General features: G+C 45.9%; 1 protein-coding gene across 4 annotated transcripts in view; it reads right to left on the bottom strand.

Annotated features, from left to right (window-relative positions):
* The window catches only part of NEURL1 (neuralized E3 ubiquitin protein ligase 1), a 278,678-nt gene that overhangs the window by 137,463 nt on the left and 116,493 nt on the right, over positions 1 to 24,722 (bottom strand). Inside the window, exon 1 of one of the 4 annotated variants that reach the window (XM_075612527.1) lies at positions 10,768 to 11,053. The exons of 2 other annotated variants lie outside the window; for them this stretch is intronic. In XM_075612527.1, the coding sequence (XP_075468642.1) occupies positions 10,768 to 10,801 (34 nt within the window). In that variant the 5' untranslated portion in view covers positions 10,802 to 11,053. Of the gene's footprint in view, positions 1 to 10,677; positions 11,054 to 24,722 lie in introns of those variants that run through there. One more of the 4 variants, XM_075612528.1, reaches the window with a different exon arrangement.

Here is a 24,722-nt window from a genome sequence, read left to right as displayed (position 1 = left end):
CCTCTGCATCTCATCCTACATCCCTCCTATTCCCTCCTCTGCATCTCATCCTACATCCCTCCTATTCCCTCCTCGGCATCTCATCCTACATCCCTCCTATTCCCTCCTCTGCATCTCATCCTACATCCCTCCTATTCCCTCCTCTGCATCTCACCCTACATCCCTCCTATTCCCTCCTCTGCATCTCATCCTACATCCCTCCTATTCCCTCCTCTGCATCTCATCCTACATCCCTCCTATTCCCTCCTCTGCATCTCACCCTACATCCCTCCTATTCCCTCCTCTGCATCTCATCCTACATCCCTCCTATTCCCTCCTCTGCATCTCATCCTACATCCCTCCTATTACATCCTCTGCATCTCATCCTACATCCCTCCTATTCCCTCCTCTGCATCTCATCCTACATCCCTCCTATTACCTCCTCGGCATCTCATCCTACATCCCTCCTATTACCTCCTCTGCATCTCTTCCTACATCCCTCCTATTCCCTCCTCTGCATCTCATCCTACATCCCTCCTATTCCCTCCTCTGCATCTCATCCTACATCCCTCCTATTCCCTCCTCGGCATCTCATCCTACATCCCTCCTATTCCCTCCTCTGCATCTCATCCTACATCCCTCCTATTCCCTCCTCTGCATCTCATCCAACATCCCTCCTATTCCCTCCTCTGCATCTCATCCTACATCCCTCCTCTGCATCTCATCCTACATCCCTCCTATTCCCTCCTCTGCATCTCATCCTACATCCCTCCTATTCCCTCCTCTGCATCTCATCCTACATCCCTCCTCTGCATCTCATCCTACATCCCTCCTATTCCCTCCTCTGCATCTCATCCTACATCCCTCCTATTCCCTCCTCTGCATCTCATCCTACATCCCTCCTATTCCCTCCTCTGCATCTCATCCTACATCCCTCCTCTGCATCTCATCCTACATCCCTCCTATTCCCTCCTCTGCATCTCATCCTACATCCCTCCTATTCCCTCCTCTGCATCTCATCCTACATCCCTCCTATTACCTCCTCTGCATCTCATCCTACATCCCTCCTATTCCCTCCTCTGCAACTCTTCCTACATCCCTCCTATTCCCTCCTCTGCATCTCATCCTACATCCCTCCTATTCCCTCCTCTGCATCTCATCCTACATCCCTCCAATTACCCCCTCTGCATCTCACCCTACATCCCTCCTATTCCCTCCTCTGCATCTCTTCCTACATCCCTCCTATTCCCTCCTCTGCATCTCATCCTACATCCCTCCTATTCCCTCCTCTGCATCTCATCCTACATCCCTCCAATTACCTCCTCTGCATCTCATCCTACATCCCTCCTATTCCCTCCTCTGCATCTCATCCTACATCCCTCCTATTCCCTCCTCTGCATCTCACCCTACATCCCTCCTATTCCCTCCTCTGCATCTCATCCTACATCCCTCCTATTCCCTCCTCTACATCTCATCCTACATCCCTCCTATTCCCTCCTCGGCATCTCATCCTACATCCCTCCTATTCCCTCCTCTACATCTCATCCTACATCCCTCCTATTCCCTCCTCTGCATCTCACCCTACATCCCTCCTATTCCCTCCTCTGCATCTCATCCTACATCCCTCCTATTCCCTCCTCTGCATCTCTTCCTACATCCCTCCTATTCCCTCCTCTGCATCTCATCCTACATCCCTCCTATTCCCTCCTCTGCATCTCATCCTACATCCCTCCTATTCCCTCCTCTGCATCTCATCCTACATCCCTCCTATTCCCTCCTCGCATCTCATCCTACATCCCTCCTATTCCCTCCTCTGCATCTCATCCTACATCCCTCCTCTGCATCTCATCCTACATCCCTCCTATTCCCTCCTCTACATCTCATCCTACATCCCTCCAATTACCTCCTCTGCATCTCATCCTACATCCCTCCTCTGCATCTCATCCTACATCCCTCCTATTCCCTCCTCTACATCTCATCCTACATCCCTCCTCTGCATCTCATCCTACATCGCTCCTATTCCCTCCTCGGCATCTCATCCTACATCCCTCCTATTTCCTCCTCTGCATCTCATCCTACATCCCTCCTATTCCCTCCTCTGCATCTCATCCTACATCCCTCCTCTGCATCTCATCCTACATCCCTCCTATTCCCTCCTCGGCATCTCATCCTACATCCCTCCTATTTCCTCCTCTGCATCTCATCCTACATCCCTCCTATTCCCTCCTCTGCATCTCATCCTACATCCCTCCTATTACCTCCTCTGCATCTCATCCTACATCCCTCCTATTACATCCTCTGCATCTCATCCTACATCCCTCCTATTCCCTCCTCTACATCTCATCCTACATCCCTCCTATTACCTCCTCTGCATCTCATCCTACATCCCTCCTATTACATCCTCTGCATCTCATCCTACATCCCTCCTATTCCCTCCTCTGCATCTCACCCTACATCCCTCCTATTCCCTCCTCTGCATCTCATCCTACATCCCTCCTATTCCCTCCTCTGCATCTCATCCTACATCCCTCCTATTCCCTCCTCGGCATCTCATCCTACATCCCTCCTATTCCCTCTTCTGCATCTCATCCTACATCCCTCCTATTCCCTCCTCTGCATCTCATCCTACATCCCTCCTCTGCATCTCATCCTACATCCCTCCTCTGCATCTCATCCTACATCCCTCCTATTCCCTCCTCTGCATCTCATCCTACATCCCTCCTATTTCCTCCTCTGCATCTCATCCTACATCCCTCCTATTACCTCCTCTGCATAGGCCTGCAATCGCTCTTATCTTTACTCTCTATTTATGTCTCAGTTGAAGACTCGCCTCCTCCAGGAAGAATCCCACAAGCTGTCCCATTAACACAAGCTTGCTCCATGTGACTGACATACCTATTGCATTTTCACTGAACAGTGCACCTAACATTACTGTGGCCACCGCTTCTGCTTTTCTTTAGACCCTTACTCACTCAGTCATAGTGTTATTGTCCCACATCCATGTATTACTCAGCTCTTTGAGGAAGTCCTTGCAATATTGTTTTACATTTATATCTGGAGCTCTGTGTCTATTTGTATTTGACCATTTTTAGTGGATCGTTTCACTAAAAATCCTCCTTATTTTCCGTCAAAGTGTCTTCCATTTGTTTGGGAAGAATTAAGCTCCATTCATTTTAATTGGTCTGAAATATTCCTGAGCAACGGGAGCATAGTTTCACTCAATATTTAATCATTTAATGAACAAATAAATGATACCTTCATCAATTTCGTGAATTAATAATTACATTGTGAGTAGGAAAACAAACAGGGTGCCACAGTATTCCCCCAGTTTGAGGTTTTTTTGACCATGCAAGAGTTAGGAATCTAGTAATACATGGTTGTGATGTATTCAGAAATATCCCCAAATAAATAGCCCTTATTGGAGTAACTACATTTCAATACGCCAATAGGGAGACTGAAAATAAACGTCCCAAGTGTGTTAAATCTTCTTCTTCCGATTCTGTGATCTAGACCAGGGGTGCCCAAACTCTCCCCCCTGTGCCCCCCTGTCTGCACTGCCCCCCTCCTTACCATGTCTCCGGTGTCAAATGATGCAGCGGGGTTACGGGACCCCACGGCGTCATTTGATGCCGAGTTGCCATGGCGATGCGTCGCCAGAGACCAGGTAAAGGAAGTTGCAGAGGGCTCACGCAATCCTCCGGCATTTAATTGAAATGCCTTGGGGAAGAGCGCGGGGCCTCTGCAACCGCCGCCCCCTGAAAAATCTCACGCCCCCCCCCCCAGTTTGTGCACCCCTGATCTAGACCACGTACTTACAATTTTGTTGAGAAGCGATTTAAATACTCAGTCCTCAGACCCGGGACACACCCTGTACTCCCCCGACGTAAGTACAGTGTGTCTCCGATTCGATTGGGGCTCGCCATTGCTTTGATCTAGACAAGGGGGTCTCAAACTCAGTCCTCAAGGGCCACCAACAGGCCAGGTTTTATGGATATCCCTGCTTCAGCACAGGTGGCTCAATCGAAGACAGCAGCAGGCCAGGTTTGATGGATATCCCTGATTGAGCCACCTGTGCTGAAGCAGGGATATCCATAAAACCTGGCCTGTTGGTGGCCTTTGAGGACTGAGTTTGAGACCACTTATCTTACACGGTAAGTACCACGTACTTTCAACTTTGTTGAGAAAGGAGTTGCGAGACTCACCCGTACACACTTGGAACGTTTATTTTCAGAAACATTTTGCAAGTCTGACATCGCTGAGCACGGCTGCTATTTAGTAACTACGTGTATTACAGGATAGAAGTGTAGTGTGTAATCTCACCGTGGAATTCCCTATTAACTGTTTTGCCTTCACGGACTCCTAATTAATATTGTGAGATGCAGGATAATGCAATATTAACAATGCATTATTGTCTATTCAAGTGAGTGTAACTAATGCGCCGTCAGCTGTTACCTGCGTATCATTGTATTCAACCAACAGGAGAGTAGGCTGCAATACACAGCCTGTATATGTTGCTTTTCTCGTGAAAGGGTTAACTATGTGGCTATTATGTTTGCTGAAATATTAAACGGCACTCAGCTTGTTATTCTTCTAAGTAAGTACACATATGTATACAAAATAAACACATAACAAGGGACTCCTGTTCTAGGTTTTTACCGGAAAACACTACCGGTTGGTCAAATTGGATGTAACACGGAGACTTTTTGTTCTATACCCGAGGTCACAATCCCATAATCCCAGCAGCACTTCTTTTGGACAGAAATATATATGATGTGGTGGGTTTGGGTTCGGAGCTTGCAGGTGCTGTGTGTGGTTGTAAAGCAACTTGGATGTTTGTGAGCCCTCCTCCCTGGTTTCAAACTCACTCATCCCACCTTTTTAATTGCCGTTCTTCCCAAGCACCTGTGAGTGACCAGTCTATTAAAGACAGCTCTCCCCCGTTACAGAGGTTATGAGAGCTTTTTGCAGTGTTAGAACCTACAGATGGGGCAGTGATGTGGTTGCAGGCGTAAAATACTTTGGCCAAAGAATTGAACAATATGAGCCTTGCTTATGAGAAGGTATACAGATAAGTCTTTAACTATATAATTTGTCACATTGGATGTAGCATTGGGGCTTTTTATCTTTTGTTCTATACACAATCCCAGTAGCGCTCCTTTTGACAAATATATATAATGTGATGGATTGGGTTTTGTGTTTACAGGGGCGGTGTGTGTTTATATATGCAAAATATACACATAACTAGGGATTCCTGTTTTAAGTTTTAACTGCAAAACACAACCAGTTGATCATCGCACACTTCTGGTTAAAACCGATCAAAATTCCTGGGTTAAGTATCAGTTCCAACTGAATTCCACCTCTTGTAGCAGCCCAGTCACAAGTAGGACACAAATGCAAAATAATGAGCGAATTAAACTAAAATGAGTGCACCGATAAACACCAAAGTTCAAAAGTATCAATTGTTCTTCATTGTTAACACCGATACACATTGATTATTAAATGCAATTCAAACACTGGAAAAACAAAAAATAAACACAGATTTTACAAAACAATAAACACCTAAAACCAGAATTCCTACATACAGGCATACCCCACATTAACGTACGCAATGGGACCGGAGCATGTATGTAAAGCGAAAATGTAGTTAAAGTGAAGCACTCCCTTTTTCCCACTTATCGATGCATGTACTGTTCTGCAATCGGGCGAGATGTACTTACTCGCGAGTGTACTTAAAGTGAGTGTCCTTAAACCGGGGTATGCCTGTACTGTATAACATACATGTGCATATTCTGCAATCTAAGAAACTGCATTCAACTTGCCACAGTAGTTTTATTCAGATCCTATTCACACTAAGTCTGACTTTAGATAATGGATCGAGGGGCTTTGGGTCAAGTTGAGAATCCCACATCGCAGGCCATGCATGGCCTTGGGTACAAAAAGGTCATAAGGTTTTGGATCATTTTTAATGGTTGCTTTTTGGGGTTTTGTTTAGGCCATCAGATGTTCGATTATTTTTATGGCTTTGGCTTTTGTTTAGGCCATTGGGCCTTGGATTATTTTTTATAGTTTTTGGGGGGGAATTGACCATCAGGACCTTGCTATGTTTTTATGGCTGGGTATCAGCCCTTTATTGGATTGGTTCTGGAGGGCTTACGCCCTGAAGATGAGGATGGCCTTCATCCAGCGTGGGGTAAGTAGTCCCTTTTTTATTACAGGTCACCATCGATAGCCACATTGGCAATCTAGGCCAATATTGAAAGGGCCTAGTAGCCACAGTGACAATCAATGGGTTTATCTTTTAAATGTATTTTTTTTTTAATTTGTAATGGTTTTTTTAACACCCCATTTGACTAATAGGACTACTGACCATTAGTATAGAGGGGGGAGGGGTGATGGGTGTAATTGACATGGGGGGGGCGTTGGTTGTAGGATTAACCCATTGTCAGCCTTAGCCGTTAGTAAATCATGGCATGGCTATGCTTTACTAGCTTCTAAGGTAGCCAAGTAGTTTTATTGTGTATTAACCCCTTTGATGGCATACCTTGGTAGCCGATCATAGAAATATTAGTAATGCAACCATGATGCAAGAATTAATGCGTTATGGTCACGTTTATTCCCATATTGTGACTACGGATAAACGCTGTTCTAATGGAGTTTGATGTCTCTACGCTTCTTGTTTTCAAGTATGTCCTGAGAGAGCAGTGCTAATGTGTCTTTTAGGCTCTAAATCAGCCTGAATAAGCTCCGACAGGTCCATGACGATGTGAGGTATTAGGCGGCACCTTTTAGAGCACTTTATCATCTGATCATGCACAAAAATACAGTTACTTGGAAATATAACATTAATTTGCCATCAGTTACAGTACAATAGCCTCTTTATGGATGTATGCAGCGTCAAATTGGGTGTTATTTTAAAGCTAAGTGCTTGTAACAGTGCTTACCATCCTTTTATGCATCTGTTTAACACCCTTCGTGTCTCGGGATGCAAACGCAACCAGCGATAAGGACATACAATTATTTATTTGGGGCAAACTGCTCTGTGCGCTTCGTATGAGGATATAGAGCTCTGGTTTTGCTGCCTTGCTCCCAACCTAAATTAAATACTGTCTCTATTCTCCAGCGAGCACAAAGCCCCCTGAGGAGATTTGAACATTGTCTAAATTAATCTCTCCACGTCCACGCACAGGGTCCTCTCCCTTTCTCTCCTCCCCAATGAGATGCATGTGATGGTTGCACTCAGCCAAAGGAATCCTCTACAAATCTGATTGTGTGCTGTATACATATCATCATGAATTATGAGAGGGAGAGAGGAAAGTGCAGTGAGCAGCAGGAAAGCTAGGAGGGTTCTGTGCGAGTTTTCATGATATATTATAGTACATTACAATAATACACTGTTCATTTAAATCACTGCTAAACATTTCTGGCACAGGAATGGATCATTCACAGGGACACGTAGTAAATGGTAAGACAACAGGTTTCTTTTATCTCACCCTCCAGCCACAAATGGTTAACTGGAACGGTCACTTATCTTTATTCTAGGGTCAGTCACATCTCTTTATATTATAAGATCAGACTACTTTTGTATGGCTGTGGGGCCGTCTCTGTACCTGCGTGACAGCCGCAGTGTCTCTGTACCTGCGTGACAGCCGCAGTGTCTCTGTACCTGCGTGACAGCCGCGGTGTCTCTGTACCTGCGCGACAGCCGCGTGTCTCTGTACCTGCGAGACAGCGGCAGTGTCTCTGTACCTGCGCGACAGCCGCGTGTCTCTGTACCTGCGAGACAGCGGCAGTGTCTCTGTACCTGCGCGACAGCCGCAGTGTCTCTGTACCTGCGCGACAGCCGCGTGTCTCTGTACCTGCGAGACAGCGGCAGTGTCTCTGTAACTGCGCGACAGCCGCAGTGTCTCTGTACCTGCGCGACAGCCGCGTGTCTCTGTACCTGCGTGACAGCGGCAGTGTCTCTGTACCTGCGCGACAGCCGCAGTGTCTCTGTACCTGCGCGACAGCCGCGGTGTCTCTGTACCTGCGCGACAGCCGCGTGTCTCTGTACCTGCGAGACAGCGGCAGTGTCTCTGTACCTGCGCGACAGCCGCGTGTCTCTGTACCTGCGAGACAGCGGCAGTGTCTCTGTACCTGCGCGACAGCCGCAGTGTCTCTGTACCTGCGCGACAGCCGCAGTGTCTCTGTACCTGCGCGACAGCCGCGTGTCTCTGTACCTGCGAGACAGCGGCAGTGTCTCTGTAACTGCGCGACAGCCGCAGTGTCTCTGTACCTGCGCGACAGCCGCGTGTCTCTGTACCTGCGTGACAGCGGCAGTGTCTCTGTACCTGCGCGACAGCCGCAGTGTCTCTGTACCTGCGCGACAGCCGCGGTGTCTCTGTACCTGCGCGACAGCCGCGGTGTCTCTGTACCTGCGTGACAGCCGCAGCGTCTCTGTACCTGCGCGACAGCCGCAGCGTCTCTGTACCTGCGTGACAGCCGCGTGTCTCTGTACCTGCGCGACAGCCGCAGTGTCTCTGTACCTGCGCGACAGCCGCAGTGTCTCTGTACCTGCGTGACAGCCGCAGTGTCTCTTTACCTGCGCGACAGCCGCAGTGTCTCTGTACCTGCGCGACAGCGGCAGTGTCTCTGTACCTGCAGCCGCAGTGTCTCTGTACCTGCGTGACAGCCGCGGTGTCTCTGTACCTGCGTGACAGCCGCGGTGTCTCTGTACCTGCGCGACAGCCGCGGTGTCTCTGTACCTGCGCGACAGCGGCAGTGTCTCTGTACCTGCGCGACAGCGGCAGTGTCTCTGTACCTGCGCGACAGCCGCAGTGTCTCTGTACCTGCGCGACAGCCGCGGTGTCTCTGTACCTGCGCGACAGCCGCGGTGTCTCTGTACCTGCGCGACAGCCGCGGTGTCTCTGTACCTGCGCGACAGCGGCGGTGTCTCTGTACCTGCGCGACAGCCGCGGTGTCTCTGTACCTGCGTGACAGCCGCAGTGTCTCTGTACCTGCGCGACAGCCGCAGTGTCTCTGTACCTGCGCGACAGCCGCAGCGTCTCTGTACCTGTGTGACAGCCGCGTGTCTCTGTACCTGCGCGACAGCCGCAGTGTCTCTGTACCTGTGTGACAGCCGCGTGTCTCTGTACCTGCGCGACAGCCGCAGTGTCTCTGTACCTGCGTGACAGCCGCAGTGTCTCTGTACCTGCGCGACACCTGCAGTGTCTCTGTACCTGCGTGACACCTGCAGTGTCTCTGTACCTGCGCGACAGCCGCGGTGTCTCTGTACCTGCGCGGCAGCGGCAGTGTCTCTGTACCTGCGCGACAGCCGCGGTGTCTCTGTACCTGCGTGACAGCCGCGGTGTCTCTGTACCTGCGTGACAGCCGCAGTGTCTCTGTACCTGCGTGACAGCCGCGTGTCTCTGTACCTGCGTGACAGCCGCAGTGTCTTTGTACCTGCGTGACAGCCGCAGTGTCTCTGTACCTGCGCAACAGCCGCAGTGTCTCTGTACCTGCGCGACAGCCGCAGCGTCTCTGTACCTGCGCGACAGCCGCAGCGTCTCTGTACCTGCGCGACAGCCGCAGTGTCTCTGTACCTGCGTGACAGCCGCAGTGTCTCTTTACCTGCGCGACAGCCGCGGTGTCTCTGTACCTGCGCGACAGCCGCAGTGTCTCTGTACCTGCGCGACAGCCGCAGTGTCTCTGTACCTGCGTGACACCTGCAGTGTCTCTGTACCTGCGTGACAGCCGCAGCGTCTCTGTACCTGCGCGACACCTGCAGTGTCTCTGTACCTGCGCGACACCTGCAGTGTCTGTACCTGCGTGACAGCCGCAGTGTCTCTGTACCTGCGTGACACCTGCAGTGTCTTTTTATCAAAGATTCCTGGCAGTAAAGAGTTCCCCTTTCGCTGCCAGATTATTGCACTATAATTTGCAAACAGGATATTTTGATAAAATGACTCCCGTATTCAGCAACATTAGTACCAGCGAATCACTCAGCGGGTTTGTGTGTGCATTCCCTTATAATATACAATATACCTGTAACGTGCACTAAATTAACATTAGGAAAAAAGTGCATTTATCACAAATTACCCATATTTTACCCATAGAGTGGATATACATTACTGGTACATTCAGCACAAAGATGTACAATTATTTGCTACACAAGTGTCAGGGTATACACTGCAATTCATGTTTTTGATATGTGCTCATCTAGCCAAAAGGTATGAACCCGAACATGATATAGTACAGAATTTAACCGTGAGTTGAGCACAGCTTTAGCAAAATCTACAAATTCTGCGTACTGTATATCTAGGCATATACGTTTTTAACTTGAAATGCTCTTTGCATTAAAACCTTTTGTAATCCACATCTTTCATACATCGCAGGCTCAGCTGAGAAGCAGAGATCAATTCCCTGATGGGAGAAGCACCTCACAGATCAAAAACCCAGCAATGCAAGAATGCTGCGCGGAAAGTCATTGCAATTACTATCCAGCTATACGAGATATTATTTATGCCAGTCTGTGCGATAGAAGGTTCACAAAGGAAAAAAGAGCAACCCCTGATACAACACTCACTCAACTCTTTCATTCATAGCATTAAATGAACCAGAAGACACCGCAGATGATAAAAACACAGACTATACTTCCAAACCTGTAATGCAAATGTAATTATAGCGATCTCATACGACACCAGGGAATCTGACCTGTCTTACCTTTGGAAGCCATCATTAATTTACAAGCGAAAAGTAGTGACACGCTGACTGCAATACATGATTAGAGAATACTGCTGGCTAGCTCCTTACCATACAGCGTGTGCCTGGCTATCTGTCCTCCCATGGTAGAGCAGAAGGTGGACACCCTTCCCTGCCTCTCTCACACATACACAGGCAGTATCATCTTGCACATACACCAGCTGAGTGATTACTAGCACTAGGCAAACCATGGCACAGCGGCTGGTCTCCTAGGCAGATACTGTACCACCCCCTTCACAGCCTACCTTCTCTTGTGTCATGTTTATTTACATAACAGGGAGGAGACATCAACCTCCTGAAATAGCCAGGGGAACAGCAAGAGTATTTTAAAGATGTACTATCCCTTTTGTTTCAGAAGCCCTGCCAAGCTGGTCAGGATCAGTAACCCCTTCAGTGCTGGCCCGCTAGGCACTACAGGGGTTAAATGAGCGTGTTGCATTATAAAGGAACACGGCGACACCATTAAAACACGCAAAACGTCTCATCTGCAGATTTACATAGGAGACCATGACAAATATTGTGGTCTCCCACTAATATTTACATACATTTCAATGAAGTAAAAATTATTTAATACTTCAAATATAGCGTCGATATACTTTATCTTTAAAGTGCGGGGAACATCACTGTATTTATAGGAATTTGCAGGGATTCCCCCTTGTTCCCCTGCACCACATGCTCAGAGATTTTGTATATATTGTGTTTTCAGTGGTGCTGTTTACAACTTTGTATATCTACTAATATTTACGCCGGCCAACCCCAAAAATCCCCAAAGCCCACTTCTGCGGAACACTTTATGGCGAGGAAGGACACTGCTGCAAGGGGGGGGGGGGGGTTACAGTGGTTTGAGACCAACAGCAAATAAAATCCATAGTGGCAGACCAGGCAAGGATCTGTGCACACTATAATTATACAGTGCAGAATGGTCTGTGTGGAGGCAGAGTTGGTCCTAAAAGAAGGTACTCCTATAGCACAACACATAAAAATATATATAGATACAGTAGATATTCAGTGTATATATATATATATATATAGATACAGTAGATATTCAGTGTGTATATATATATATATATATATATATATATATATATATATATATATATTTGATATTCGTATGTGTATTTATGACCTCCGTTTAACAAATAGTGGGGAGTGGTGTGAGAGCAGAAGTGGATATTGAATAAAAACATTAATTGGCGACCGTACCAGGATCTTGGTGCTCCATCGTACCCAGAAATATAACGATATAATTATGTACATAATACTTTAAAATAACCACTTCTTTGGTAGTAAATCTCGAAAGATAAACGGTTGGGACAGCAGCACAGCGCAAAAAGACCTGGTTAATATTTTTTCCCTTTATGACGTATCCTGATGGACATCTTCATCTTATAACAGGGACACGCTGCAGTGACCGGTCTTTGCTTGTCAAGGAATAGCAATGTCTTCTAAATAATTAAATGCTTTCATCATGATTCATATGGAGAATTCGAACACAAACCCCCAGAATATACTACCATTATCTGCTGGTATCTGTGTGAGAGAAAATAAACTTTTAAGCAATGTTTCTATATTTGATGCAGATTTTTGAGCACAGACATTTATAACTAAACAAACTTCCAGAAATGTTCACATATGGAGAAGTGAAAAGAAAAAGACCGTGGTAGAACGGAATATTTTTTAAATAAACCCTAACCCTGTAACCTTCACTATTATCACTCTAACCAAACAACTGTAACCCCTTCTCACATCTCTCTAACCAAACAACTGTAACCCCTACTCACATCACTCTAACCAAACAACTGTAACCCCTTCTCACATCACTCTAACCAAACAACTGTAACCCCTTCTCACATCACTCTAACCAAACAACTGTAACCCCTTCTCACATCACTCTAACCAAACAACTGTAACCCCTACTCACATCACTAACCAAACAACTGTAACCCCTACTCACATCCCTCTAACCAAACAACTGTAACCCCTACTCACATCCCTCTAACCAAACAACTGTAACCCCTTCTCACATCCCTCTAACCAAACAACTGTAACCCCTACTCACATCCCTCTAACCAAACAACTGTAACCCCTACTCACATCCCTCTAACCAAACAACTGTAACCCCTACTTACATCCCTCTAACCAAACAACTGTAACCCCTACTCACATCACTCTAACCAAACAACTGTAACCCCTACTCACATCACTCTAACCAAACAACTGTAACCCCTACTCACATCACTCTAACCAAACAACTGTAACCCCTACTCGCATCACTCTAACCAAACTGTAACCCCTACTCACATCACTCTAACCAAACAACTGTAACCCCTACTCACATCACTCTAACCAAACAACTGTAACCCCTACTCACATCACTCTAACCAAACAACTGTAACCCCTACTCACATCACTCTAACCAAACAACTGTAACCCCTACTCACATCACTCTAACCAAACAACTGTAACCCCTACTCACATCACTCTAACCAAACAACTGTAACCCCTACTCACATCACTTTAACCAAACAACTGTAACCCCTACTCACATCACTTTAACCAAACAACTGTAACCCCTACTCACATCACTCTAACCAAACAACTGTAACCCCTACTGACATCACTCTAACCAAACAACTGTAACCCCTACTTACATCACTCTACCTCCTGTGTAACCTCTACCCCATCCCTCTAATCACTTTACCCGCCACCCACATCACCCTAACCCCTGTAACGTCACCCACATCACTCTAACCCCATGTAACTCTCACCCACATCCCTCTAACCAAACAACTGTAACCCCTACTCACATCACTCTAACCAAACAACTGTAACCCCTACTCACATCACTCTAACCAAACAACTGTAACCCCTACTCACATCACTCTAACCAAACAACTGTAACCCCTACTCGCATCACTCTAACCAAACTGTAACCCCTACTCACATCACTCTAACCAAACAACTGTAACCCCTACTCACATCACTCTAACCAAACAACTGTAACCCCTACTCACATCACTCTAACCAAACAACTGTAACCCCTACTCACATCACTCTAACCAAACAACTGTAACCCCTACTCACATCACTCTAACCAAACAACTGTAACCCCTACTCACATCACTCTAACCAAACAACTGTAACCCCTACTCACATCACTTTAACCAAACAACTGTAACCCCTACTCACATCACTTTAACCAAACAACTGTAACCCCTACTCACATCACTCTAACCAAACAACTGTAACCCCTACTGACATCACTCTAACCAAACAACTGTAACCCCTACTTACTGTACATCACTCTACCTCCTGTGTAACCTCTACCCCATCCCTCTAATCACTTTACCCGCCACCCACATCACCCTAACCCCTGTAACATCACCCACATCACTCTAACCCCATGTAACTCTCACCCACATCCCTCTAACCAAAACCCACATCACTAACCCTGTTACTCCTACCCGCATCACTCTAACCCTGTAAACCCCCACCCCATCACTCTAAAACCCTATATCTCCTACCACCATTACTCTAACCCCTGTAACCCAAACCCACATAACTAACCCTGTAACCCCTATCTACATCACTCTAACCCCTGTAATGCCTATCACTCTAACCCCTGTAACACCTATCACTCTAACCCCTGTAACCCGTTACCCAAATCACTCAAAGAAACGCGGGATGCTGAAGCAAAGGGGAATATTTATAAAAATTGAGCAATTTGCCTCAGCGACATATGGATATGCATTGGATGCAGAGCTTAACGCATTTTAAAGAATAGTTTTTTAAAAACAAATTGAAAGACTGCATCACGTCAAAAAAACCCTGCGACCACTAGCAGCACATGTTGGCATCATTATTCATGTTTGTACGGTTTCTTAATGTTTGTGCATGCGCGTCATATTCATATATATCAATAAAAAGAACGATTCCTGCGCTCCTACCAATTAGGCTAAGATAAAATAATATTCTCGTGAAAAGGGGCATTTGGTTAAACCCTTTGGCCAAAGCATTTGTAAGCCTGCATGCCACGTCAAGGCAACCCATTAATGCAGGTACCTACACTATACTGTATATACACGTAATAATTGTCCCATTGACTGGTGAAAAAAGTGTTAAAGCCCTGAAGGGGTTAAATAAAGCATGAGCTTATGTGAGTAGTGCAATTAAAATCTGGATAAAGCCAGTATCATACTTACCTTTGCTATAAAGGTAAACAGGGTGCACACTTTCCCTGGTGTGACTATAATACAACTTACACATACAGTATACATCTCTCTATCAGCCTTACACATTCACCCACCATTCAATGGAGGGTGATGTCCAGACTGACACTGGGGTGTATTATTCCTGCACTAATTGGAAGATTGATAGGGGCTCAGTACCTGCTATGTAAAGCAGATGAGCCAATAAACCTACCCCTATGAAGTTTCAGAGATACTAAATTTAAAATGCCCTATGGGAGTATGCAGCAAGGAAAAGGATTGCCTAATATTAGTGAGAAACTGTACATAATACCGCGCTCCTCCCTAATGAAGTTGCTGCAGGTAAAAAGATAGACCTTACATATAGAAAAACAAAAAGAACGATTCCTGCGCTCCTACCAATTAGGCTAAAATAAAATAGTGATCTCATGAAAAAGGGTATTTGGTTAAACCCTTTGGCCAAAGCATTTGTAAGCCTGCATGCCACGTCAAGGCAACCCGTTAATGCAGGTACCTACACTATACTGTATATACTGTACATGTACCAATTGTCCCATGGACTGGTGAAAAAAGTGTTAAAGCCCTTTTGTTTTCTATATGTAAGGCCTATCTTTTTACCTGCAGCAAACTTCTATAGGGGGAGCGCGGTATTATGTACTGCACCGACACACTTTATTCGAGCAAATACCCAGTATGTACCTGGCAGATACCGGGAATGCGCCGCTCCTCACCTCTGACAAGCCCCGTTGCGTTTGCCTTCCCAGCCTGGGTTCATGCCTGGCTGACGGGCGGCTGATCTGTTAAATGATAATGATTAGGATTTAATAGGCTGCAATGCTTCGCGTGTCTACCAGATGGCATAAATTCATGAATTGTAATGCAGTGTATGTATGTATATATATATATATATATATATATATATATATATATATATATAGCAGCCAGCGGGAATCAAATGCTTCAATCCCTGCCTGGAAAATACCTCAATGCACTCGGGCAGAAAACAGTCACAAACCTCAATACACCCGGGTATACCCGAATTCGTGGGACTAGCCGAGCTCGAATAAAGTGTGTCGCCAGTGTACAGTTTCTCATATATATCAATGCATTAAGAATTATTTGCATTTCATTGCATTTATCTTTTATGCCAAGAAAAACCTGGCGGACCCTGACGCATACTTACATTTTTTCTTTTACATATCCTTTGTGTATGTGTGCCTATTCTGAGGCCCCAGGGTTATATGCAGGATATAAATGAAGCCAGATAGCTGAACTCATCCCTTTTTGAAAGCACAAGTCCTTTTGTCTTTTCTTAACTTTATTGGGGGAGTCACAGAAATAAAAGGTGCTTTTAAATGTTGTAGTGTAGGTAGAGAGTGCTTCTCTAAGTGAAGGTGCTTCGTAGTAGAGGGAAGGTCAAAACTAATTGCTATTGCAAGGGAGTAGGTGAGAATAGAAGTACTCACTCAGCCTGCATGGATGAAAAGGAAGTGTGTAATCTTTGTCACACAGGAAATGCGACTGGACCGTGCTAACTGTGAACACAGACAGGGGAGTATGGGAAAATCCACTTAGCTAGGAGGACTTGAGAGGTTGTCAGGGCAACCAACTTCTGGCAGTCTGGAGAGGGGAATGTATCTAAAATGTAGCAATTTCCACAAGCACTGGGAGTTACAGATGCAGGTAAAGCATAAAACCAAATAGAGAAGGCTGGCAGTCAGAGCTGCAAAGGAAAACAGAAAAATAAGCAGTCCTGTTCCAGGACAGTGCCACCAACCAACAACTCCCAAACTCCGCCTCTAACGCCAGCGTCATTTTTTTGCTTAGTGGAAAAAAATAGCAGTGTGCCACACGACACATCAAAAACGTTTTTATAAACTAAACATTGTCGCACCGAGAGATAAACTGCACCAGTAATATTGCAAATGAATGGCACTTACATCTTCCCAAGCAAATGGAAGATGGCCCCACACCATACTGAAGGGGGATGCACGTGTTTCGAGCCTCTTTGGCCGGCACAGGGTTAAGTGATTTCAACGTAAACCGCAGCCCATATCAGTGACGTTTGGAACTTTGTGAGCCGACTGTAACTAATCTGTCAGAAAGAGGAAATCCATGTCCATAGTTCCCCATAATTTAATCTGTGTACCGAGATAACGCTGTTCCTCATTACTCTCCCTGACAGATGCTATATCTATGATTGTGTTTACTGAGCTTTTTATGATGTTTACACGGTTTTTATGGTAAAACTGAAGAGGACTTTGCTCCGAGACACTTATATGGGATATTATGCAGGAACGGCATGAAGCCTTCGTTCTTCATTTAACCCCTTAGCAGCCAGTGGTGCATGTAACAGTGACGTGCATAGTGGCCAAGGTGTGATGACAATGACGTGCTACACCCACAGTCTGCCTCATGTCCGGCAAGGGAAAGCATGACTTCCTTTATTCACTACCCCATTTGCTTCCAGTTGGGCATCGATGGATTGTGAGAGTTTATGAATTGTAGGTCTTCTGACGTCAAAATAATTAAAAGCACTATGATTCTAATAGCTTCTATAGATGATAAAAATGCATGGGTTTGTCAGATTCTAGAACCGGATTAAATGCATGGGTTTGATGACTGGAAGTCCTTCGCCACAACGGAGGTAACCACTGGGACATCGTCAAGTAGGCTGATGGGCAGAGAATGGGCAGTGTCTGCTTGGGAGTCAGTGTGTAATGTTACTATATGGTTACTTTATGGTGTATCAAACCCCAGAATTCAGATTTTAAAAACCCATACACAGCCATTGCTTATCCACCACAAGGAAATGAAAATAATCATTCGCATCGCTATGTTCGTTGTTTCGTGTGCATCCCAGGGGCAGCTAACTCCAGTCCTGAAGGGCCACCAATAGGTCAGGTTTTCAGGATACCCCAGCTTCAGCACAGGTGGCTTAATCAGTGGCTCGGTCGTTGACTGAGCCACGGGTTGAGCCACCTGTGCTGAAGCCGGGGTTAGCCACCCCTGGTGTATCCCATTAGGCATTATTATTATCTCTCTTATTATTAGGATTATTATGTTACTGCATGCGATCTGACACACCGTTCGTTTTATCTGCAATGCTGATCTTTGTTTGGCCCCTGGTAGGCTGGTAACCCCTTTTTGTAATAGTTAAAAGCTCTGTAAAGCAGCACACACCAGGTGTTCAGGATTTCAGCTCCTAATGTAATAGTTTCAGCGTCCAGACTCTGGGTGGCCTTCTATCTTTTCTAGAATCTTACAAGAAGTTGAATTCAGACGCTGGGAAGGTCACTCCGCTGTTTGTGCTGCTTTGTTTCTCATAGAACAGAAGAAAGTTAGAGCCTCCCCTTAAGATCAGTCAGACAACAATTGGAAGAGAAACAATAATCTTACCCACAGTACTGCACGTAAAGCAGCAGGACATCATCTATCCCTCTATTTTAACTTAATCAGACCCCATGTGCTTAATGTCATTATCCTGCCCTGGGACATACTGTAAATTCTCTGCACGCTCTCACATGGACCACTCATAACATGCAGAGAAGCAACATGCCTACAGCCTGTTCCATGCTCGGTGATGGTGGCAGAGATAAGGGTACAATGGTTCTGATGTCCACCGATGGTGTTACACACTTGTGCACTTATGACAGTAACACAACTATTGCAAAAATCATTTGATTTAAAAAAGAGCCCCATCAAAAAAAGAGACAAAAATAACTGCAAATAAAGGGGCATTTCAAAGGAATACACAGGGGGTGTTTGCTTTTTAAATGTGAAAAATAGATTACTACATGTTAATTGCCTATGTTTTTCTTATGGTACATTACATGTGAAAGTTCGTAAGTTAGTAGTGAACCACTTTCATCACAGATATCTGACAAAAGAATACTAGATAAGCACCAGAGATTCAGCAATGTTAATTCACTGTATTATTACTGTTATCATTTAATTATAAAATGCCAGCATATTCCGTAGCGCTGTAAATAGGGTTGGAGGACGTAAACAATAAAATAACAAACATTAACATACAGTAGTAAGGAGGGCCCTGTCCCAAGGAGCTTACAATCTATTAGGCTGCGGTCCTAGTCACCGCCACAGCGCACGGCTCGGCGTGCGCTGTGCTATCAAGCCCCGCCCCCCCAGTCCGGCCGGTCCCAGTCCCTACCTTGTCGCGCACCTTTCCCCAGCGGTGCGCGACAGGTTTTCAGGAGGCAGGGGAATTTGACCTCGACATCTGCGACTGGGGCGTGGCCATGCCCCCGCCGGCGGTTCAGCCAATAAGGGCGAACCAGCCGCGGGACGTCATGGCCACGCCCCCGCAAACCCACAGCCACGCCCCCTCCCGTCGTAAACCTTCCCTCTCCCCCCAGACCGCAGATCGCGGTGTAGCGCTGTGCACGCGACGCCCCCCCCCCCCGCCGGGCGCGCGTGTCACAGTGAAGACTGGGGACTCAGCCTTAGGAAGGGTAAGTGGAGACATGAGGTGCGGGGGGATAAGAAGGTTGGTGTGTTTCCGATAGCTGCGTGTTAGTTGAAGGAGTTTGCGTTGGGGAAGAAGTGGGATAGTGCGGAGGTAGTACTGAGACCAGGGCAATGTGTGCAGATGGACATGCTTCAATATACATCAGAAATATTCTACCCAAGACCAATACCAGAGCAGCTGTAACAGGGGGCGGCAGCAAACGACTGACACCCTTTGGGTGCACCTCGGCTGCCGTCCTTGGGGCGACTTGGATGTTATGTCCCAGAGATTGAGGTAAAGTGACAGTTCTCAACTGTATATAAAGAGCCTTTTAACTCTATTCCAAAGGTTACCAACAGAGCAGGCCCCCAAGAGCGCAGGTCCCCGGCTTTGCCCGGGCTATAGCTATGCCTATGACTCTGGTACATGTAGTGCTTTGAATGTCAACAAGCTAAATCGTTAAATAAATTTGCCATTTTACAGACAGCCAGTGCAGAGGATAGAGAACAGGTGTCATGTGGCAAGAACGGGTCTGGTTAGTTAACAACCAGCTGCAGGCGGCACAGCTTTTTTTTGCAAGACTCAGGTAGAGTGCATTGGATTGCAGTTCTTTAGGTGAAAGGATGAATTGCACTGATGTGTAAGATCAAATCACAGTCAAGGACAACACCAAGATTCCGCACATGGACAGAGTTTAGCAGCTGGGAGCCCCCAAGCTTAAGGCCAGTGTGTTGACCTAACTGCAGTCTTCAACCTCAATCAACAGGCACTCATCCACTCTATGAGCTCAGATAAATATCTACTGAAGACTAATAATGGGTCCTTAGTGCCTGGTGCAAAGGACAAGTAGAGTTCAGTCATCTGCATAGCAGGGATAACCCAGGCCATGCTGTCTGATTATGTCTCCTAGTGGCACAATGTACACTGTGAACAACATGTGATAGAATATAACCCTGTGGCACTCCACATGACAGGGGCATTGGTGCAGAGGAGCACACTCCTGAGATACTCTATGTGACCTGCCAATGAGAGGATCTGAACCAACTGAGAACTGCCAAACCCCATCCACAGAAATCGTTCAGGCGCTCCATTAAGATCCCATGGTCCACAGTATCAAATGCTGCAGAGAGGTCAAGGAGTACTAAGATCCCTCGCCATTAGGAGATCATTTAGGACACATACCAGGGCTGTTTAAGAAGACGACATAGTACTGAATCCTGACTGGAATGGGTCATAAATGTCATGGGTTGATAGACAGTTTTACAGTTCGGTTGGCACCATTTTCTCAATAACCTTGCCTAGGAAAGTTAGGCTTGATACAGGCCTGTAATGTAATGAAAGCTTTTTTAGAAGAGTTCTGATGACTGCTTCCTTGAGCGGTTTGGGAAAGATCCCCGTCTGTAAAGAGCACAGGACTATTTTGTCAAACACTGAGCCAATTACATTAACACCGCCTAAGAAGGCTTGTTGAGACTGTGTCCAAATCACAGGTAGTGGGATGTAACCCCTGGATTGTTTACAGAAAGTCTTCTACATCCAGATGGTCAAAGCTAGACCATAAAACCAGAGAACCTGCATTTTGATGCCTGGAACCTTGACACTTATTAAATAGCACAGTCGGGTCTCCAGCCCGGATGGAGGTTACTTTATCAGAGAAGAAGAGAGAAAAATCATCACAACAGGACTGTGAAAAGGCTTCACCAGTCTGTAGATATGCTGGTTTGCAGAGACTCTCCACGGTGCGGAAAAGTTGAGCTGGTCTATTGTCCGCTGCCATGATCTCACGTGTCAGGAACTCTGACTTCTCACTAGTAATTGTGGACTGGTAATTTTGTGATGTGGTCAATCAGTTTCCGCTTGTCCTGAACCACGCAAGACTTCCACCAGCACCGTTCAAGCCTGAGACCCTTCTTTTTTAATTCCTTAATAGAACGGTCAAACAATGGGGTGTGGGAGTGTAAGGTGACGGGCCGTATGCGAACAGGAGCGATAGTATCCATTGCGGCCCCCAAATCTCTATTGTAGTAATGGACAAGAGAACTGGGATCCACGCAGGCACTCAATATGTCGGAGAAATTCAGGTTTGCCATCAGGGCCTGGAGGGTCACACCCCTAAATGGTACCTGATCACCTCAATGGGAGAGGGCCTATTTAGGAGGGGGGAGGAGGACTGTGATTGAGAACAACATTGAGTGGTGGTCTGACCAGGCAGCTTGGTCTATTGTTGAATTTCTAAACCGGTCTGGAAAACAAGGTCGAGTGTGTATCCACTTCTATGGGTAACGTCTTAATTAACACATCACAATCATGGGGGAGGGTACTGTCATATTTCTACCATAGACTTTTGTAATATAAATGGTGGTAGGGGTTAACCCCTTGTTTGCCTCATCGGTTAGTAAGGCATTGCATGGGAAGGCATTACTAGCCACTAAGCTAGCCAAGGGGAGTAGCTAGTGTAATGTTTTTGTGTATTAACCCCTTTTATAGCCCATAGTGGTCAGCTACTCATGGAAACCCATGACTAGCTGACCACTTAGGCTACTAAGGGGTTAATATGTAGTTAAACGTGTTGTAGTTAATATTGTATTACCTATTCCATGTTGATTTACCTTATCTTGCCTCTCTCTCCACCTTTTAAGACCCATCTTAAAACACACTTCTTTAACGAAGAACATATGGGTAGCTCCATGGCTGATATTTTACATCTCATACATCGACCTTGACCCCTTGCAGACGCACTTACCAGAACACCCTCCTACTGTCTCTGTACGTTCTTCCAACTTTCCACTTAGATTGTAAGCTCTGTGGGGCAGGGACCCCCTTTTCCAAATGTTACTTTTATGTCTCAGGCACTTATTCCCATTATGTGTTATATTATTATTTATAATGTGTGCTATGTACATGGATGGTGCTATATAAATAAGGATTTACATATATACGTATATAATGGCCAATATATTCTCCATTATATATGTTGGCAAGACAGGGCTAACGTCAGCCTGGATTAGGGGATAAAAAGAATGCATTATTTTTGGCCCAGGTTCAGCTAAATATCAGGATGTGATGACTGGCATCAAAAGGATTCAATTTGTGCTACAGTATTTAGTCATTTTGGTGCTGGTCCCAATATTTTTATCAGCCACGGTAGTAAAAGCGTCCTTTTTAGTGGTACAATGATAACTTGCATCATAAAAATACCGCACTTTGTTTTGCCTATATTACAGCATCATTGGCCTAACGAAGACTGATGACTCTAGGCCTCTGTGAAATACTGTATTTTTTAAGAATAGCATGAGACACTAATTCTAATTATACCTTTAACTTGTCCTTATTTTTGATCTGTATGATTTACTGTTCTGGTGTTCCCACCCCATATTATCATTAAGCTGTCCAGGGCTATTGATCCCAGGACACAGAGGAATGAAAGCCTGTAAGGGGATCTCTGTCATAGTCCAACTTCTCCATATAGGAAACAGAGTTTGGCCTCTTAAATGACTGACCACAGTTTAAGACCCAGTATAAACTCCTTCACACTAAGTATATTACCAGCAGTCTGGAATCTCACTGATAAAAGTCAGCATTTTTTCCATTAAAATGTCAGGTTTTTGTCTTGAAACCCAAATCTCAGTGATTTGGGTTTTTGGAAGTTCTTTGCAAAACTAAGATTGTAAAGTCACTGCACATTTATACTACTGTTTGTATGTGCACATTATATGCACACGTCTAAAAGGAATACTCTGTAAAGCCTTAAGCATCCCTATGGTACTTCTGTGTGTGACCAGTTACTGTACCAGGCTTGCAAGAATGCCATTATGTGTGTGGTTTGCTTTGGTCACACAACCAATGTGAAGATGAATGGCATCGCTCCTGGCTCTTGATAGTGGTTACAAATGTCAATGACACAGAAATATCAAAGGGAAATAAATGACGCTAAAGAACAGTTATTTAGAAACACGCCTTTGTGACCTCAAATGACAAATAGTATTCTCCATGAAAAGTTAAACCATATACTTTACAAAGACGCAGGCTGACAGTAACGGTGACGTCACTACCAAGCACCTGTGCTGCCTTTGCTGCATTGATGGAGGCAATTTTATGTCCAGCTACACCTAGTCGCCCGAGGCGTGGGGCATTTACCCTTGGTGCCGGGAGCGGGCGCATTCCCTACCGGATTTGGCTTTCCTTGCCGTGCTGTGGGCGCTTATTACAGAAACCAGGAGAGTATGTTTCGTGTCCAGCGGAGCCGGCTTCTTCCCCTCTCCTCACACGGGACGATTTTCAACATCACAACCGGGGGCGGGTGCCTTCCCTGCCGGATCCCATGTGTGTTTAAACCTGGACACTCAAGTCTCCTCACTCACCGCCTGGCGGGATTCCACTCGAGACCAGCATTAACCCTTTCATGATCATGGGGGCTCTGGTAACAATGTATCATCGATCTCCATTATTGTTCAAATTGTTATGTTTTCGTTTTGTGCATCTTTCATCCTAGTACATATGTTTTACTAAAATAATTTTGCATGTCAATTTTGCGGTGGTTTTGTTTTATCCATCATCTTCTCCTAATGCTTTGAGCCATATTTCAACTAGCCGCACAATGTCATGCTTGGAGCTTGGTATCATGCTTGGTATCATGCTTGGTGTCATGCTTGGAGCTTGGTATCATGCTTGGTGTCATGCTTGGAGCTTGGTGTCATGCTTGGAGCTTGGTATCATGCTTGGAGCTTGGTGTCATGCTTGGTGTCATGCTTGGAGCTTGGTGTCATGCTTGGAGCTTGGTGTCATGCTTGGAGCTTGGTGTCATGCTTGGTGTCATGCTTGGTGTCATGCTTGGAGCTTGGTATCATGCTTGGAGTTTGGTATCATGCTTGGAGCTTGGAGTCATGCTTGGAGCTTGGTGTCATGCTTGGAGCTTGGTATCATGCTTGGAGCTTGGTATCATGCTTGGAGCTTGGTATCATGCTTGGTATCATGCTTGGAGCTTGGAGTTATGCTTGGAGCTTGGTGTCATACTTGGAGCTTGGTGTCATGCTTGGAGCTTGGTGTCATGCTTGGAGCTTGGTGTCATGCTTGGAGCTTGGTGTCATGCTTGGAGTCATGCTTGGAGCTTGGTGTCATGCTTGGAGCTTGGTGTCATGCTTGGAGCTTGGTGTCATGCTTGGAGCATGGTGTCATGCTTGGAGCTTGGTGTTATGCTTGGAGCTTGGTGTCATGCTTGGAGCTTGCTGTCATGCTTGGAGCTTGGTGTCATGCTTGGAGCTTGGTGTCATGCTTGGAGCTTGGTATCATGCTTGGAGTCATGCTTGGAGCTTGGTGTCATGCTTGGAGTC

The sequence above is a fragment of the Ascaphus truei genome, chromosome 8 (genome assembly GCF_040206685.1).
Source record: "Ascaphus truei isolate aAscTru1 chromosome 8, aAscTru1.hap1, whole genome shotgun sequence".
Lineage (NCBI taxonomy): Eukaryota > Metazoa > Chordata > Amphibia > Anura > Ascaphidae > Ascaphus > Ascaphus truei.
This window is presented reverse-complemented; position numbering and strand designations above follow the sequence as displayed.